Source organism: Grammomys surdaster, unplaced genomic scaffold (assembly GCF_004785775.1).
Source record: "Grammomys surdaster isolate TR1022 unplaced genomic scaffold, NIH_TR_1.0 170, whole genome shotgun sequence".
Classification (NCBI taxonomy): Eukaryota; Metazoa; Chordata; class Mammalia; order Rodentia; family Muridae; genus Grammomys; species Grammomys surdaster.
In genome coordinates this window covers 22,977,026-22,993,852 of record NW_021604618.1, presented here as the reverse complement: position 1 = coordinate 22,993,852, position 16,827 = coordinate 22,977,026, and the positions used below count along the sequence as shown (strand labels likewise).

Here is a 16,827-nt window from a genome sequence, read left to right as displayed (position 1 = left end):
GAAGGCTGAGCAAGAAAACCTTCCTCAGGGGAAGCCAGCTGCTGTCAGCCAGGCTGGACACAACTATCTACTGTGACAGATATATAGATACTTTGTTTAAAAGGCTACCTTTGGAGCCAGCAAGATGAAGAAGCTCTTACCACACCAGCTTAGCCACTTGAGTTCAATGCACAGAACCTACATAAGAGGAGAAGGAATAAAACTGACTCTACGAAGCTGTCCTCTGACCGCCACACGAACTCAATGGCATGCATATATAAATATAAGAGAGTTTGGTATCCTTAGTCGTCAGGGAAATGCAAATCAAAACAACTCTGAGATTCCATCTCACACCAGTCAGAATGGCTAAGATTAAAATCTCAGGTGATAGTAGATGCTGGCGAGGGTGTGGAGAAAGAGGAACACTCCTCCATTGTTGGTGGGACTGCAAGATGGTGCAACCACTTTGGAAATCAGTCTGGCAGTTCCTCAGAAAATTGGACATAGCATTACCTGAGGATCCAGCTATACCACTCCTAGGCATATACCCAGAAGATGCTCAAACATATAACAAGGACATATGCTCAACTATGTTCATAGCAGCCTTATTTATAATAGCCAGGAGCTGGAAAGAACCCAGATGTCCTTCAACTGAGGAATGGATTCAAAAAATGTGGTATATTTACACAATGGAGTATTACTCAGCTATTAAAAACAATGAATTCGAGAGGTTCCTAGGCAAATGGATGGAACTAGAAATTATCATCCTGAGTGAGGTAAGCCAATCACAAAAGAACACACATGGTATTCACTCACTGATTATTGGACATTAGCCCAGAACCTTGAAATGCCCAAGACTCAACTCACAGGCCACATGAAGCTCATGAAGAAGGAAGACCAAGTGGGGGTGATTTGGTCCTTCTTAGAAGGAGCAACAAAATACTCAAGGGAGCAAATATGGAGACAAAGTGAGGAACAGAAACTGAAGGAGGGGCCGTCTGAAGACTATTCCACCTGAGTATCCATCCCATGTGCAGTCACCAAAGGTAGATGCTGTGTGGAAGTCAGGAAGTGCATGCTGATAAGAGCCTGATATAGATGTCTCCTCAGAGGTCTGCAAGAGTCTGACATATTCAGAGGCAGATGCTCACAACTAGCCATTGAACTGATCATGGGGTTCTCAATAGAGGAGTTAGAGTGAAGACTGAAGGAGCTGAAAGGGTTTGCGGCACCATGAGGAGAGCAACAATACCAACCAACCACAGCTCCCAGGGTCTAAACCACCAGCCTGGGAGCACTTAGGGGGGGATCCAGGGCTTCAGCTGAATATGTAAAAGTGGAGGGCCCTGCTGGACATAGGTGGAAGAAGAGAACCTTGACCTCATGAAGGCTGGATGCCCCAGGGGGTGGGAGTTTTTTGCGGGGGGGGGAGGTGGGAGGGGGGGGGTAGGTAGGGGTTATATCCACAGAGAAGAAGGAGGAGGGGTGAGGCGATAGGGAGTTCCTGGGTGGGTAGGGGATGGGGTAAGGGGACAACATATGAAATGTAAATAAAACATCCAATAAAAAAAAAGAGAGAGAGTTTGGGTCTTTTAAAGGGCTACTTTCTACTCTTGTTTAGATGATTTTACTCTTGTTTAGAAATCACTTTCCCAAAGACTCTTCAAAGCAGTCATCACCATCTGCGGGTGCTTCCTCTTTAATGAGATGACAATCGCACTGGCCCTCAGAACAAGCCCAAGTGTGGAGAACAGGATGAGAGCCTAAGAACAGTTCTCAGCATTGCAGATGCAAGTGAGACCACTTGGTTAACATCAAGGACAACTGTCTCAGAAACTGTCTATCAAGTGTTCCTCCCTCACAGACAACCTTTGCTCAGCCTAGACCCCCAAGGCTCCAGATAGCCCAGGAATTCCTACAACCCTTGACTCACTCAGGGGAAAACAAAACAAACAAACAAACAAACCACTTCAAACTACTTTTTGCATTTTAAAAGAATTTTCCAGTTTTTCTGGCCTATTTTTGTATAGGAATTTGGCATCAGCAGCAACCTCTAGTGTTAGGGAACTCTGTTCTTCAGATGTTTCTATGAATCTAAAAGCTAATCTTCTAAAAGTCACAGTTAAGTTTAGAGAAAGGGGAAAAACAAGTTAGACAATGCCAAAAGAATGACCTTATTTCTTCCAAATCCAGCACAAGGCTGTGCTTACGGAGCTAAGCAGCTGTGCTGCTGGCAGAGAGAGCAAACTGCAGTGATCGGCTCATGCCTCTCTCCCTCCCCCTTGCAGGCCTGCAAAGCCCCATCCAGTTGCTGCACAAAAGGGCTTTTTCTTACAAACTTCTCTCCCTTTTACTTCTGACTCCATCTTGAATAGAAAGAAACAACACTAAGGATGGAATGTACATAGCTCTGCAAATATTCATGAGAAAATGCTCTGACACCCACACATGGCTGAGCTCCCCCAGCACATGCATGAGCCAGGAAAAGGCAATGCAGAGAAACTCTGACATCTGTGTCAACTGGGATGGTGCCTTATAATGGGCAACAAGATTCAAGAAGGTGAACCTGGGAATGTAGCTCTGTGTAGAATTGTGTGCCTGTCATGTTAAAAAAAAAAAAAAAGTACTAGGATCAATTTTGAATGCAAAAAAAATAAGTTAGAGTCTACTTTTGTTTTTACAATTTATTATTTTTATGTGTGTAAGTGTTTTGCCCACATGCATATCTGTGTACAGTACTCTCAGATGCCAGAAAGAAGAGGTCTTTGTATCTCCTGGAACTAGAGTTTCAGATGGTTATGAGCTACCAAGTGGTTACTAGGAATCGAATCTAGGTCCCTCTGGTTAGAGCAACAAATGCTCTTAATGGCTGACTCATTCCCCCAGCTCTAGTGCTTGCTGCTCTTGCAAGTAACACAAGTTCAGTTGACGGCATCCACATCATGGTGCTCAAAACCATGTGGAACCCCAACTCCAGGGGATCCAACACCCTCTTCATATATGCTCATGCACAAACACATAATTAAAAATAAAAACAAAACTGTCTCTGAAAAAAAAAGGCAGTTTTAGCTTACCTGTCACCCATCAAATTATTAATTGAACAATTAATTTACTAATCATTACGAGGTCATTTAAGATGTGTGGCATTAGAAATACAGGAACAAACTGTGAAGGATGCTATGTGCGCAAGCCTGGACTCTGCTGTCACCAGTCAAGGATTTGATTGTTGGTGCTATCACTCGGTTGTAAGACCTTAAGAAGCTACTCACTCTCTCAGAACCCACAGTTACCCTTAAATGGAAATAGAACCACTCTGCATAGTAATATAATTCTAGCAGTGCCTGCTTCTCAGTGAACTCTCTGTTCCACTCCATTTTTGTTCCTTATATTTTCTGCTCTTGCTGTACCTTCAAAATCCCTTTTCAGTTTCTGCCACTTTTCCACCATCTTTATTCTTTTCCCAAATCTTTCGTTCACTCTCTCAGTTCAGTAGATTCCAAAGAAGAGAAGGCCAGACTCCTCTCCATACCCTCCTTACTTTCATGAAGCAGCAGATAGCAGAGCTTGTCTTCATTTTGTAATAGGATGAGGTTCCCAGACAGAAGTAAGGGCTGCTTCTGTAACAGAAGCATCTAATCAAACCCTGGTCCCAGGAGAGAACCAGTAGCTGGTGCTCAATATCCCTTCATATTACTAGATAGCAACATTGCCCTGCTCTCGGTTCAGAGCAAAGCTGGGGTTAGGGCTGGTCTAATGGCATACTACCACCTGGGCTGGGACATTTATGTTGCAGTTCTTGGTGCCTACCTACCAACACCATAAGCATCAGACACTTCCCTGCAATTTAAGGACAATTCTGTATTTGCGAAAAATGCATATGTGCATGCATGCATGTGTGTGAGAGAATCTGACTTAATGACTTAATTTGTGTCTAGCTTTCATCTTTGAAATAAGTTTCTAGGAATACATATTTTACATTAATTGGTAGAGTGCTTACCTAGCATGCATGAAGCTCTGGGTTTGATTCCCATCTCTGTATAAAAGCAGGCTTGGTGGTGCTTGCCTGTAATCCTACCAAAAGCAGGAAGACCAGAAATTCAAGGTCATCTGAGTTACAAAGCAGGTTCAGGCCCTCTGGGGAGTGGGTAAAGTCCTGAGTGAATGTGTATTTTGATGTGAACACAGCCATGTCAAGGACCCCAATGTCAGATCCATGGTAATGGTAAAACCTTCATCTAGTCCAAGTATGGATGTTAAAAATGACTGTGTTCAGCTAAAAACAGAATATTCAGGAACTCGTCACAGCTCCTCCTCCTGGGTGACCGAAGTCTGAAATTGTTTCCCCATAGAAACCTCTTATTAAGTTTGGCTAAACCTGCCTCCTCATTCAGTTGTGTGTACAATAAACCATTTCCTTAGTTCAAATGGATAAAATAAACTTGATAAAACTTCAGGCTGCTGCTGGTGCAGTTCCTTCAGAACACATGACCCTGCCTGCAATCCTAGCTTTCTTGCACCCCATGTCTGTCCTTTCTTCATTTCCTAGTCACCCAGTCGGGTCAACCCCAAAAGTGTGAAGATTGAAGCCAAAGGCCAACCTGAGTTACTTGAGATCCTATCTCAATTTTTCTAAAAGAATAATAAAAAAAAGTCTTGGGCTGGGGAGATGGCTCAGTCAATAAAGTGTCTGCCAGGCAAGCAGGCCGAGCTGAGTTCAGCTCTCTAGAACCCATATAAAAAGCACAGCAGACATGCCTGTAACCACTCACAGGCCCCCTTCCCAGCAGAGACAAGCTGAAGCTCACTGGCTAGTCAGCCTGGCCAAATCAATGAGCTTTAGGTTCTGGAAAAGAGTGTCTCAGAGGATAAAGGTGGAAGGCCAGTGAAATGGCTCAGTGTGGAAAGGTGCTTGTCTTGCAAGACTGATGACCTGGAACCCATGTTAAGATGGAAAGAGAGACTAGACTCCACAGAGTTGTCCTCTGACATCTATATTTATACCCACCTACATGTGATAATAAATAAAATAAACATTTTTAAAATAGTAGAAAACAAAATAAAGGTGAAATATAATAATGGAAGAAAGATCTGAAGTCAACCTTGGGCACATGCACTAGAGCACACACAGAAAATAATCTGAATGGTGCCTAGTACTTTTTCTAGTATTAATACACTGGTCTTTTATTTACTTACTTTTTTTTTTTTTTTTGAGACAGGTCTCCGTGTTGCCCATACTGGTCTGAGACTCTCAGACTCCTGGCATTACTGGTAAGCATAAGTGCGCACCCAACTCAATACTCTGGAAATCTACTTAGCCACAACACGTAACAGGATTCAAAAGTCTCCATAAACTATTCTTTACATCTTTTTTGTTTTGTTTTGTTTTGTTTTTTTGGTTTTTCAAGACAGGGTTTCTCTGTGTAGCCCTGGCTGTCCTGGAACTCACTCTGTAGACTAGGCTAGCCTCGAACTCTCGAGGTCAGAAATCCGCCTGCCTCTGCCTCCCAAGTGCTGGGATTAAAGGCATGCGCCACCACTGCCCGGCTATTCTTTACATCTTAACAACACATAATTCTCTGCAGATTAACTGAAATCTGTTCTATTCTAACAGACACGGAGACCAGCTAGTTCTTATGCTCCATAAACTGCAAACTGAATCATGTTCTCTACTTGGCATTATAGCCCATCTTTGCATGTTTGGGTCAATATTATGACATTAAACAATCACATACAAATGCACACGAGGTGTGCTGTTCTAATGCAGTTTTCCTCTTGGTTCCTGAAGTACAGTCTTTTAACCACCATTAGGTCTTAGACAGTGCGTATGTCCAGAAATGAGTCTTGGCTTAGCACAACCTGGGCTTTAGAAGCAGTAGTGATGGTTAGATAAAAGCCAGCATTCCTCAGGATCTTGTGCAACAGTTCCATCCACCAAAAGGAGCTATTTCCCTTGCCTCTGGCAGAAAAGACATATGGCTCTCTATTGACATATACCTACAGTTGCCTATCAAAACCTATGCTGGCTTCCAGGCTCCTTCAGTCCCTAGTCACAAACCCATTTCAAAACCCAGATGACAGCCTCCTGGCCCTTCTCACCTTCTGCACTGTTAGCCCATTCTCTCTGCTCTGGACCCTTCCAGACGCCTCTGGATGTTCTGTTTTTATCCACAATAGAAAACATACTCCCTAATCATGGAGCAGCCATTCTGGTGGTTTCTTTACTGCATTCCCCCAGATACAGTCATGTTCTAGGGAGGCATGGTACCTCTCCCAGGCCTCTCCAGGTTTCTGAAAATCTCAGAGTAAAGTCCCAAAGTGGTGGAAATCTATTATCTCTTTTTTCTCTCTCTCCCTCTTCCCTTTCCACTTTCTCTCCCTTCCCACTGTTTTCTTTCTACTCTCTCTCCTCTTGAAAGGCTTACAGACTTGTTGTGTGGTGTTTGGTATCCAGTGTACGATGACGACCAAAGAACTATAAAAATACCAGCAACCACATCATTTCACTACTGTAATTTTAGTTTTAGATTCAGTGGTTATGGAGGAAAAATCTCCTCACCCACACAATTTTTAATCTTGAAAAGTCATAAAGATTTGGGTAATGTATTTTAGCCAAATAACAAACTATTTTAAGATGAAGATTCCCAGGAGAGTAGAGGCAATTGCTTTGCAAAGGGCAGGGCCTGATTTTTGTTGACAGTCTGGTTTGTTGTGATGGCCACTGGTGGGTAAAGCTGAGCTAAAATTCCTTGTGGGAAGTTTTACAAATATACAATAGGGTAAATATACTGTGTGTGAGCAGAGAACTCCCACCCCACAGCTGGCCATCATCAGGAGGGACTTAGTTGAGTTTCCCAAGTGGAGCATTCTGGTCTCAGGAGGAATATCTGCTTCAAAGAAGGGGTAGAAAAAAGTGTGCGCTTGCTTCTCATTGCTGTAAGAGAGCAGTCGTTCAGGATTTGAGCCACAGCACGTAGAAACTCACGTATCTACCTGTAACGTGGGAATCTAACATAATTACTTTAACGAGTCCTTCATCATATGATAACTCTGAGATATATGCTACCTCAAAAATGGTAGTAATACACACACACACACACACACACACACATGTAATTAACAAAAATAGGACTCAGAAAGCTTGTCCAAAATAAGGCAGTAAATTAGTATCTATGCTTTAACTCAAACCGGGGTCTAACTTTAGAGCAGAAACAGATTAGCATTAGTATAAACTCACACACACACACACACAGAGACACACACACACACACACACACACAAAGATCAATTTTGAAGAAAAGTTTTGACTGAAAGTCCAAATATTTTTAAAAGGGTATAAATGCAATTCTGAACAACAAATATCTACCTTAAAAATCTGCCTTAGGGGGCTGGAGAGATGGCTCATAGGTTAAGAGCACTGACTGCTCTTCCAGAAGTCCTGAGTTCAATCCCCAGCAACCACATGGTGGCTCACAACAATCTGTAATGAGATCTGATGCCCTCTTCTGGTGTGTGTCTGAAGACAGCTACAGTGTACTCACATACATAAAAATAAATAAATAATATTTAAAAAAAAAAAAAAAGAATCTGCCTTAGGGCTGTGGAGTTAGCTCAGTATGTGAAGTCTTTTGCCACGAAACCTGATGACCTGAGTTTGATCCCTGGGACCCACATGGTGGAAGGAAAGCAAAGTCTCCTAAAAGTTGTTCTTTGACCTCTTTATGTGTGCTGTGGCATGCACACACACCTTCTCCACAAATAAATGTAATTCTAAAAAAAAGCAATAATAGGAAGCTAGCAACAACAGGGTTATGTAATAAAGGCAGCTATGTGATCCCATCACACTCCCCAGACACCAGAGCCTCAATCTCTGCTCCCCACTCCTCCACTCCCCTCCCCTCCCCTACCCCTCCCCTTCCCTCCCCCCTCCCCTCCCCCCCCCTTCCCCCCCCCTCCTTTCCCCTTCTCTTCCTTTTTTTCTTTGAGACAGGGTCTCATGTAGCCCTGGCTGGCCTGGAACTCACTACATAGACCATGCTGGCCTTGAACTCATAGATCTTTACCTCTGCCTCTTGAATTCTGTGATTAAAGATGTGCAACACCATTTTGATCAACAAAGATCTGCCTTGGGAATCTGCCTGAGGGCTATGGGGTTGGGTTAGTGGGTAAAGTCTTTTGCTCCCACTCTTACTGACATCTTGGTTACTTCTCCTGTTGCTATGGCTAAATACCTTAATAAAAGTAACAGAATAGGGAGAGTTTACTTTGGCTCACAGTTCAGGTTACTGTCTATTAATCCAATGAAAGTGTAAGACAGCAGATGCTAAAATGGGCTGGTCACACTGCATCCACACTCAGGAGGCAGAACACAATGAACACTAGTGCTCACCCTACTTTCTCTTTTTTTTTTTTTTTTTTGGTTTTTCGAGACAGGGTTTCTCTATGTAGCCCTGGCTATCCTGGAACTCACTCTGTAGACCAGGCTGGCCTCGAACTCAGAAATCCACCTGCCTCTGCCTCCCAAGTGCTGGGATTAAAGGCGAGCGCCACCACCGCCCGGCTTCTCACCCTACTTTCTCCTTTTAATACAGTCCAAGATCCCAGCCCACAGAATGGTTCCGTTCTCAGTGAATGGGTGTTCCCACTTAACCTTAATCAAGACAATCCCTACGGCCACGCCCAGAGCCATCTGCCAGGTGAGTCTAGAGCTCATCAATCTACAACTGAAATTAATTATCATCACACGCTGTCTGTGGATGTGACATTAACATCTGTTTTGTTTTGTTTTGTTTTTTGAAACAAGGATTCAATTGTGTAACCCTTAGATGGCCTGGAACTCACTATATAGACCATACTGGACCCAGTTCACACAGATCTGTCTGGCTCTGCCTCCTAAGTGCTGAGATGAAAGGTGGGTGTGTACACGCCATCACATCTGATGACACGCTTGTTAACACCTAACAGTGAATGGTGAAATCTTTTTAACATTTATCTATGAGTTGTGACAGCTTGTTAACAGATATCTCTGAATGGTATCATCTTGTTAATGGTTTTGTATAAATGGTGGCATCTTAACAGCTATCTATGAATAGTGACACCTTGTTAATATCTAATTTATATATACATATGACCATATATGCACACACACACACACACACACACACACACACACACTACAGATACCAACCTCTTAGATAGTCTAAAACAGCTCTTAGAATGCTTATACTTAAGCCGGGCGGTGGTGGTGCACGCCTTTAATCCCAGCACTTGGAAGGCAGAGGCAGGTGGATTTCTGAGTTCGAGGCCAGCCTGGTCTACAGAGTGAGTTCCAGGACAGCCAGGGCTACACAGAGAAACCCTGTCTCAAAAAACCAAAAAAGAAAAGAAAAGAATGCTTATACTTTCTGTTAATGAAAAGACCAGTGTCTTTTATGTAGCAGTTCTTTTCCTGAATCTTTGCAGATCTCAGTGGAAGTGTCACCAATACCAGTAGACAGATGCCTAACATACATTGCATGTTAGAATTAAAAAACAAAGACCCATAGGGTTGGGAAGATGCTCAGAAGTTAAGAACACATACTGCTCTTACAGAGGACTTGAGCTTGATTTCCAGCATCCACATCCACCTGCTCACAACTCACAACTGCCTGTAACTCCAGGCCCAGGGCACTGCACTCATGTGCACACACACACGGGGGGGGGGGAGGGAGGGAGGGAGGGAGGGAAGGAAGGAGGGAGAGAGAGAGAGAGAGAGAAGAGAGAGAGAGAGAATTAAAAATAAAAATAAAGTCTAATGTAGCATCCCATAACTCTAAAAAAGGTATTTTATATTCACAGATTCATGAAACAAATTTGCACAGGAATGTGCCACCATGCCTACTAAATATACTTTTTTTCTCAACTTTAGGGCTAGACTAGTCACAAAGTACCCTAATGACTGCCAGTATGAGGATGATTTTTTTTGTGTTCTAGCAAGGCTTACTGCCATCATGAGGACTGAAATCATAACCTTCTACAGTGCTCAACCAATGAAATACAATACACCGCTACTGCTTCCCAGAAACAACGATGCCCTAAAGATGCACTGACCAGATCTCTAGATGCTTTGACAACTTGAGAAAGATAGACAAGAACTACAAGGCATCGAGAAGATGCCCAACAACTCCTCCAGCCAGCAAAGCCTCAGTCCTCTCAATGCTCAGCCAGCATCGCTTTGGAACTGACCTCTATACACGCCTGCTGTCTGGCAGACTATCTATCTCTCCCTTTCAGATTCTGTGTAGGAGCACAAATACACACTTAAGATCCTAAGGAGAGGGCTGGAGAGATGGCTTAGTGGTTAAGAGCACCGACTGTTCTTCCAGAGGTTCTGAGTTCAATTCCCAGCAACCACATGGTGGCTCACAACCATCTGTAATGGGATGCAATGTCCTCTTCTAGTGTGTCTGAAGACAGTGACAGTGTACTCATATACATAAAAAAAAAATCCTAAGGAGATATTAGCTTCTAGGATCCCTCAGTCCTGCTGCACACAATTCAAGCCCATGGTTATGGTGAGCCCTACTGATCAATACAATAGCAGAAGACTAACTGCACTGAACCCCACATGAATCACACTGAGGCCCAAACTGGAAATTGACATCACTGAAGTTCCCACTCCTCCACCAAGCAGTCTATTCCCACCTCTTTGAATCATTTTTCAAAAAACTGATGCCACTCACTACCATCTCTAACCAATGGGTCATACAAAACAGCTATCACTCAGATTCCATGCTAATTTACCTAAGTATCCAGTTATAAAAACTGAGGAGACAATGCTATCATGGAAATAATTTTAAACAGTCCGAAATGTATTAGTTTTCCTCTTGAAAACCAGTTTGCATTGAGATTTCCCAAATGTTAAAATATTAAAGTACTTCCAGACTGCAACTGCCATAATAAACTTGAAAAGTAAATTAATAGCAAACATTTGTAAAAAGGAAAAAGGAGGGAAAATGACATTTACCACTTCCTGAGATGCATAGTGAGGGTCCTCTGGGTTGACTGACCAATAGCAGTAATCAAAACCAAATGCCACAACCTTCTCCCGGGTGTCTCCAAAGCGCTCTGGTCGACTGTCCACCTAAAATTAAGCACAGAATCCAGTTTCTTCCTTGTTGTATCTCTGGAATCTGGACAGGAGCTCTTGATTATGTTCTCCTGTAGTTACAGAGACCTAGACTAACTCCTGGAATGTTTATCACAGCCACAAAAGAAGAGAGAGAACACTTGTCTCCATCTCATTAGAAACAAATAGAGACCCAAGGAACTAAATATGCCTATGACACTAACGTGTCTCCTGCTTACAAACACATGAGCTCAGGAGAGAAAGCCTGTAAGGGACATCTTCCTCACTCACCTCTTCCCTAAGGATTTCTGCAGAGGATATTGACAGCAGATGAGCAGTACAGCCCCTGGGTCCAAAAGATTCCATCAATCTGGAGCTTTTATTGAAAGCTCTTGAAGGAATGAACTGTCGGTGTCTTTGACATAAATGACCAGGAATAATCCAAAGGCAGAGGAGTGTAGGGCCAAAACTTGGAACTGTACTGAGTACTGGGGAGAATGGCATTCTTTACAGAAATGCCTAGTCTTAATATTTAAATGTACACTCTGGCTTTCAGGTGACAATGGTCTCTGCGTGAGAACATGCCTCTTGCAAAGATCTCTTTCATCCTCTCCAAAGAGTAAAAGAAACTCAAGAATGAACCCCCCTAATTCCTACTTCACAGATGTAAAATGGGCAGGATACTACAAAATGACCATAGCCTGTAGGCATGCTTTGTGTGCTGGCTGCTCCATTCTCCTCTGCCAGGCTCCAGGAGGCAAAGTAAGGCTCCTTGAGGAGCTCCTTGAGGAGAACTCAGCACTAAGAGAGCCCAGGTAAAGATTAAGGGAACATATACTCTCAATACACATTTTATATAAGAATAAAGCTTGAAAAGGGAAAGGCAACTCTGACACTAGCCATTCAGAAACTACAGAAGAACCTGGTTGTCATGAGTAAGAGCTGGTTTGTAGATAACTGACTTTAGGGAAGTCAATAGCCAAGGTGTGTAGAGGGAAAACTAAAGTTTGTTCTTCAGGACTGGAGAGATGGCTCAGAGTCTGGCTGCTCTTCCAGAGGACCCAGGTTTGATTCCCGCACCCATATGGTGGCTCATAACCATCGGCAACTCCAGGCCCAGAGAGGAGATCTGATGCCCTCTTCTGGCCTCCTAGAGCACGAGGTACACACCTGGTTCACAGTCATATACATAAAATAATAAATAAATATTTGTTTAAAGTTCCTTCTTGACCAAGCCTATTCTCTAGACCCAAAAGTACAATGAAGTGGATTAGCAAGAGAGGTAAGTAAGAGGAGGCAGAGAGAGAAAGGTCCTGTCTTCCTGGAGCTCCTGTTTAAACTTTGGCAGGGCCCATTCTCTTTTAATAAGAGCTAATGTCAAGAGGAAACAAATCACATCACAGAAGTTACACAAGAGAGGGCATAGCTCTGAGGCTGGGGTCTATAACCTCTGCTCTGCCTCAGCTTCCTCAGTTCTTGGCAATGCTGGCTAACACCACAAGCTAGCTACAGCAGCTGTCATGTGGTCACTTTCTTGGCTTCTTTCCACTGTTCAAGGTCCACAAAAGGAGAACACATTCATCTTCCACATCAGGAAGGGTGGAGGAAGTTGACTCTAGGAGAGGGTGCAGAGGAAGAAGGAAGTCCCCTGTGCCTGTCCACTTGTGCTCTGAAGCTGAACAGGGCTGTGGAAGAACATCTGCACCAAGACTCAGGCTAGTGGCCTTCTGGGATCTGAAGGCTAACGTCTGATACCTAGACAACATTATGGTCAGAACAAACCCTACATTATCAGGTAAATGCTAAAATTCCTAAGGATGCCATGGATAAAGTATTATCAGTTGAGGGGCTCAGGATGAAGTTTAAGTGGTGGTCAGGTGAGTTATACAAACACACAAATTAGCCCTGGCATGAGTTAAGCTAATCATGGCCCTTATTACATCCCTGGGGTTAGTTTCAGAGTAGCTACTAATCAGTTTCCAAAACTGCTGCACTATTCTAGTTATCAGACCATGGACCAAAACACCACATCTTCTGGAGTCTAAGCACAATTATCTGTCGTTTATTTGCTTTATGATTGGTCCAAACTTTCCCTACAATCCTCTTACATCTCCTGCTCTCTCATATATTAAACATATTCACCCCAAGAGGCCACCTAATTATATAATAGTTCTTAATTAGGAAAAAAATTCAGGCTTACCTTTACATTCCTGATTTTTGCCACTTTGTCATCAACTTCCACAATAATTCTTCCCCCTTCTTTGGTCTCCCTAAGAAATAAGAACAGAATTTAAGTGAGGAAAAAAAACACTTTTTGTTTTCTGAGACAGATTCTCATGTATCATAAGAATCCTAAAAAAGCGGGGAAAAATAATGCATCCTGTGAAAAGTACAGGACAGTAGGGGCAGAGCAGAGACTGGGCAGATGTGTTCTTCAATGGTGAACGAGTCTGGACAGACAAGGACAGCATCTCACAATGACAAACAACTGAGGTCAAGGCTAGTGTTTCAAAACCACTTCTGTGCTGTTATTTTGTTCAAGGTCTTCTCTAGATCTATAGAACAACCTAACAAAGGAATAATTTTGAGCATCTCAGAAAGGAGCAGCATGGTGTAGCAAGTCAAATCCTGCTTTTAGAATTTAAACAAGACAATGTTCTCATTTGGAAAAAAAATAATGTTAGCTTTGGCTAGGTGACTTTAATGGATCCTTCACAAGTACAATTATCAGTGCTGATGACTTATTTGAATGTCAGTACAGACAATCAGCAGATTCTACACACACAAAACAGCCCCAATGAACAGTGGGTACTGCCACTATCTCTGCAGAATTCTGTGGGAATTGAAGAATGGTCTGGTATGAACTTCTTGGCTGAGATTGCACCGAGTGTTTACATAACTACCTCTGAGTCTATGGTTGTGAATCGGCAGCCTGCTAAAAATCTGCTCACACCCGGAGATCCGAGACTTGACAGTCTACCACTTATTCTCAAGGTTTTACACGGGGGCTACAAGTAAGTCTCCTGGTTTTCCATTTTTGTTGGATGAGATATGTTATTCTTAGCAGTGACTGCAAGTAACAAAGGAGTTTCAACATCATTTTCTTAATCTAATCCATGCTATTTGAAATTCCTAGTTTCCAAGGAACTAAAAAGTTAGAGTAAGTGGTTGATGTCGCTGTCCCTAAGAACCCTAAAAGACAGTTTGGAAAGAATGAGATCTATTAGCAGCTATCTCCTCTCAGACAGCAGCTACTCCCAGGAAGCCCCCAGCCCTGAGTCACCACAGGCAGTGATGTAAAGCCAGATGTTTAAAAACCATTTACCAATCAAACCACAGCAGTTTGGGGTACACTCTTCTGTGTTCCTCCCATCTCACTGCTCTCATTCTGTCAAAACTTTTCAAAGCAGATGGCCTCTACAAGGACAAACCTAACCCCACACAGAACCATTTTTGTCATAGGAGACAATGCCCTTTTTGACCTCAGTTTCCAAATACCAAATGATCTTGTGTACTGGACAGTTAAAAAAAATCTACCAATTCCAATATATGTTGTATGGTCTAGAACCACACTCTGCCAGTTTCATCACCTATCAATCTCCTGCTTCAACCCAAGCAGATGTCCAAGTCTTCCATCCAGACCCTAAGAGCCTAAATTTGCTTTCTCTTCCTGTTCTTAAAGAACTCTGCACTTCCCCTTGTCAGAAAACTCAAAGATCATTCAGAACAGCTTGGACACCAACTCTTGGGCAAAGCGTTCTCTGACTTTCCAAGTGAGAGGAAAAGAGGATGAAGCATGCACCTACACACTAGATGTCTCAAGGGCTGAGAGGTGCAGAATCAGACTCCTGCACTAGGAACTAGCACGGAGGACACCAAGAACAGGCGTTTGGAGAAACTTCCCCTATGTCACAGTTCAGTCTTTAAATCACACCAACTGCTGGGCACAAGTTGAAACCGTAGTCTCTCTGGGCCTCAATTTCCCTTCCATATCCTGAGAATTCTTTTTCCTATGTCCTCATGGAGCAATCCCATGTGTATATACTAACACACAGCCTCCAGTCCTCACTTGGGTACTCCCAGAACACCAAAAGGAGTGGAGTCTGCCCATCCTTTTGTATGTCCTCACGTCATGCTCCGTGAGAAAGGCCCTACTAGGTGCACCAAGACCCAAGCCAGGGTCCCTAGAAACCCTAGTTGGCAGGTCACCACGGACTTGCACACAGGGCATCGAGCCCTGGAGCCACACAGGAACCGCTATCTCCTAGGACGCGAAGTCCTATCCCTCCAGGCCTTCTGGACCCTGAGCCCCCGTGACAATTTGTGCCTAATTGTTTTTCTTCGCGCCAGTCCATCCTGAGGAAGGCAGGGATCTCGCGCTCCTCTCAGTTCACTTGACCCCTCAGGCGCCCCCTCTTGACAGACTCACCGCTTGCTGAGAGGCCGGACCCTCACGGCCACCTGCACATTCGCCATCCCTCTGCCACAACCCAAGACCCGCACAGCAGTCCGGCGGAAGCATCCCTGGCCGGCGTCCAGCGAACAGACCCAGCCTCGGGCACTGCAAGAGCCACAGACTGCCCCGCCCGTCCCACGCGCCGCCGGGAGGCAGCCCCAGCCTCGCCCGAAGGGGTGGGGCCCGCTAGGAGTCAACCAATCCTGAGACAGGTGGGTTGGGCCTCCTCGCCTCGCCCCACCCTCTCATTACTCCAGACGCTCCGGCTCCTGTGCAAGCAGACGCCCCGACAGGGGCGGGGCCTGCCGAGCCTTGGCCAATCTTGAGGTAGGTGGGATGGAACTCCTCGCCTCACGTCACCACCCTCAGGTCCCTGAACGCCCCCGCCCAAGTTCGTGCTACCCATCCCCGACAAGGGCGGGGCCCGCCAAGCCTCCCCCGATTCTGAGACAGGTGGGCTGGACAACCTGGTCTGGTTCCATGCTTCTCGCCTTAGACTCCCCCTACGCATGCTTTAGTACCTCTTTTGTTCTAAAATCTGGTGACTGAATTTTTGGTTAATACTTGAAAGTTCATGAAGGAAATTAGTAATTTTTTAAAATCCTATTAGCCTGCTATGTCAAAACTGCGGCTAAATTTTAAGGTCAAATATAAAGTGGAACCTATCGTGGAGCTCTGACCAAAATATTATTATTTTGAATTCAAGATCAGCCTACATGGTGATTTGAGGTCAGACTGGAGTACAGCGTGAAATCCGGTTTCAAAACAACAGCAATGAAGTGGGCAAAACGAATGATTTTGTAATTCCAAAATGTGTTTAATGAAGAGGCATTTTCTTTTCTTTTCTTTTCTTTTCTTTTCTTTTCTTTTCTTTTCTTTTCTTTTCTTTTCTTTCTTCCTTCCTTTCCTTCCTTCCTTCCTTCCTTCCTTCCTTTCTTTCTTTCTTTCATTCTTTCTTTATTTCTTTCTTGTTTTTTCCTAACTTACTAGCAAGTTTCTGTCTATTGGCCTGGAACTTCACTGCCGCCATAGCAGTATTTATAGTACATACAGAGCACATTGCCGTCTAATCAGAACTGGTTTATTCAAATAAGAAATAGCTTTTTTTATCTGTAAGGCCTCAAGCCCAGCTGGAAGGTGAAGGGAGCAAAACCCCTTCACCACCAGTGGTGCTGATGAACGCTTAACAATTCCAACAGTGGGGAGTTCCAAGACCATCACATAGGAAGTTCCTGTATCACACACACACACACACACACACACACACAAAACAGAAACAAGGGTTGGT

General features: G+C 43.8%; 1 protein-coding gene across 1 annotated transcript in view; it reads right to left on the bottom strand.

Moving 5' to 3' along the window:
- Positions 1-15,646, bottom strand: part of Stard9 (StAR related lipid transfer domain containing 9) — an 89,829-nt gene extending 74,183 nt beyond the window's left edge. Inside the window, exons 1-3 of the mRNA XM_028767176.1 lie at positions 15,513-15,646; positions 13,284-13,353; positions 10,982-11,098 (exon numbers count right to left, since the gene is read on the bottom strand). Of these exons, the coding sequence (XP_028623009.1) occupies positions 10,982-11,098; positions 13,284-13,353; positions 15,513-15,559 (234 nt within the window). The 5' untranslated portion in view covers positions 15,560-15,646. The remainder of the gene's footprint in view (positions 1-10,981; positions 11,099-13,283; positions 13,354-15,512) is intronic.
- Between the last annotated feature and the right edge of the window lie 1,181 nt (positions 15,647-16,827).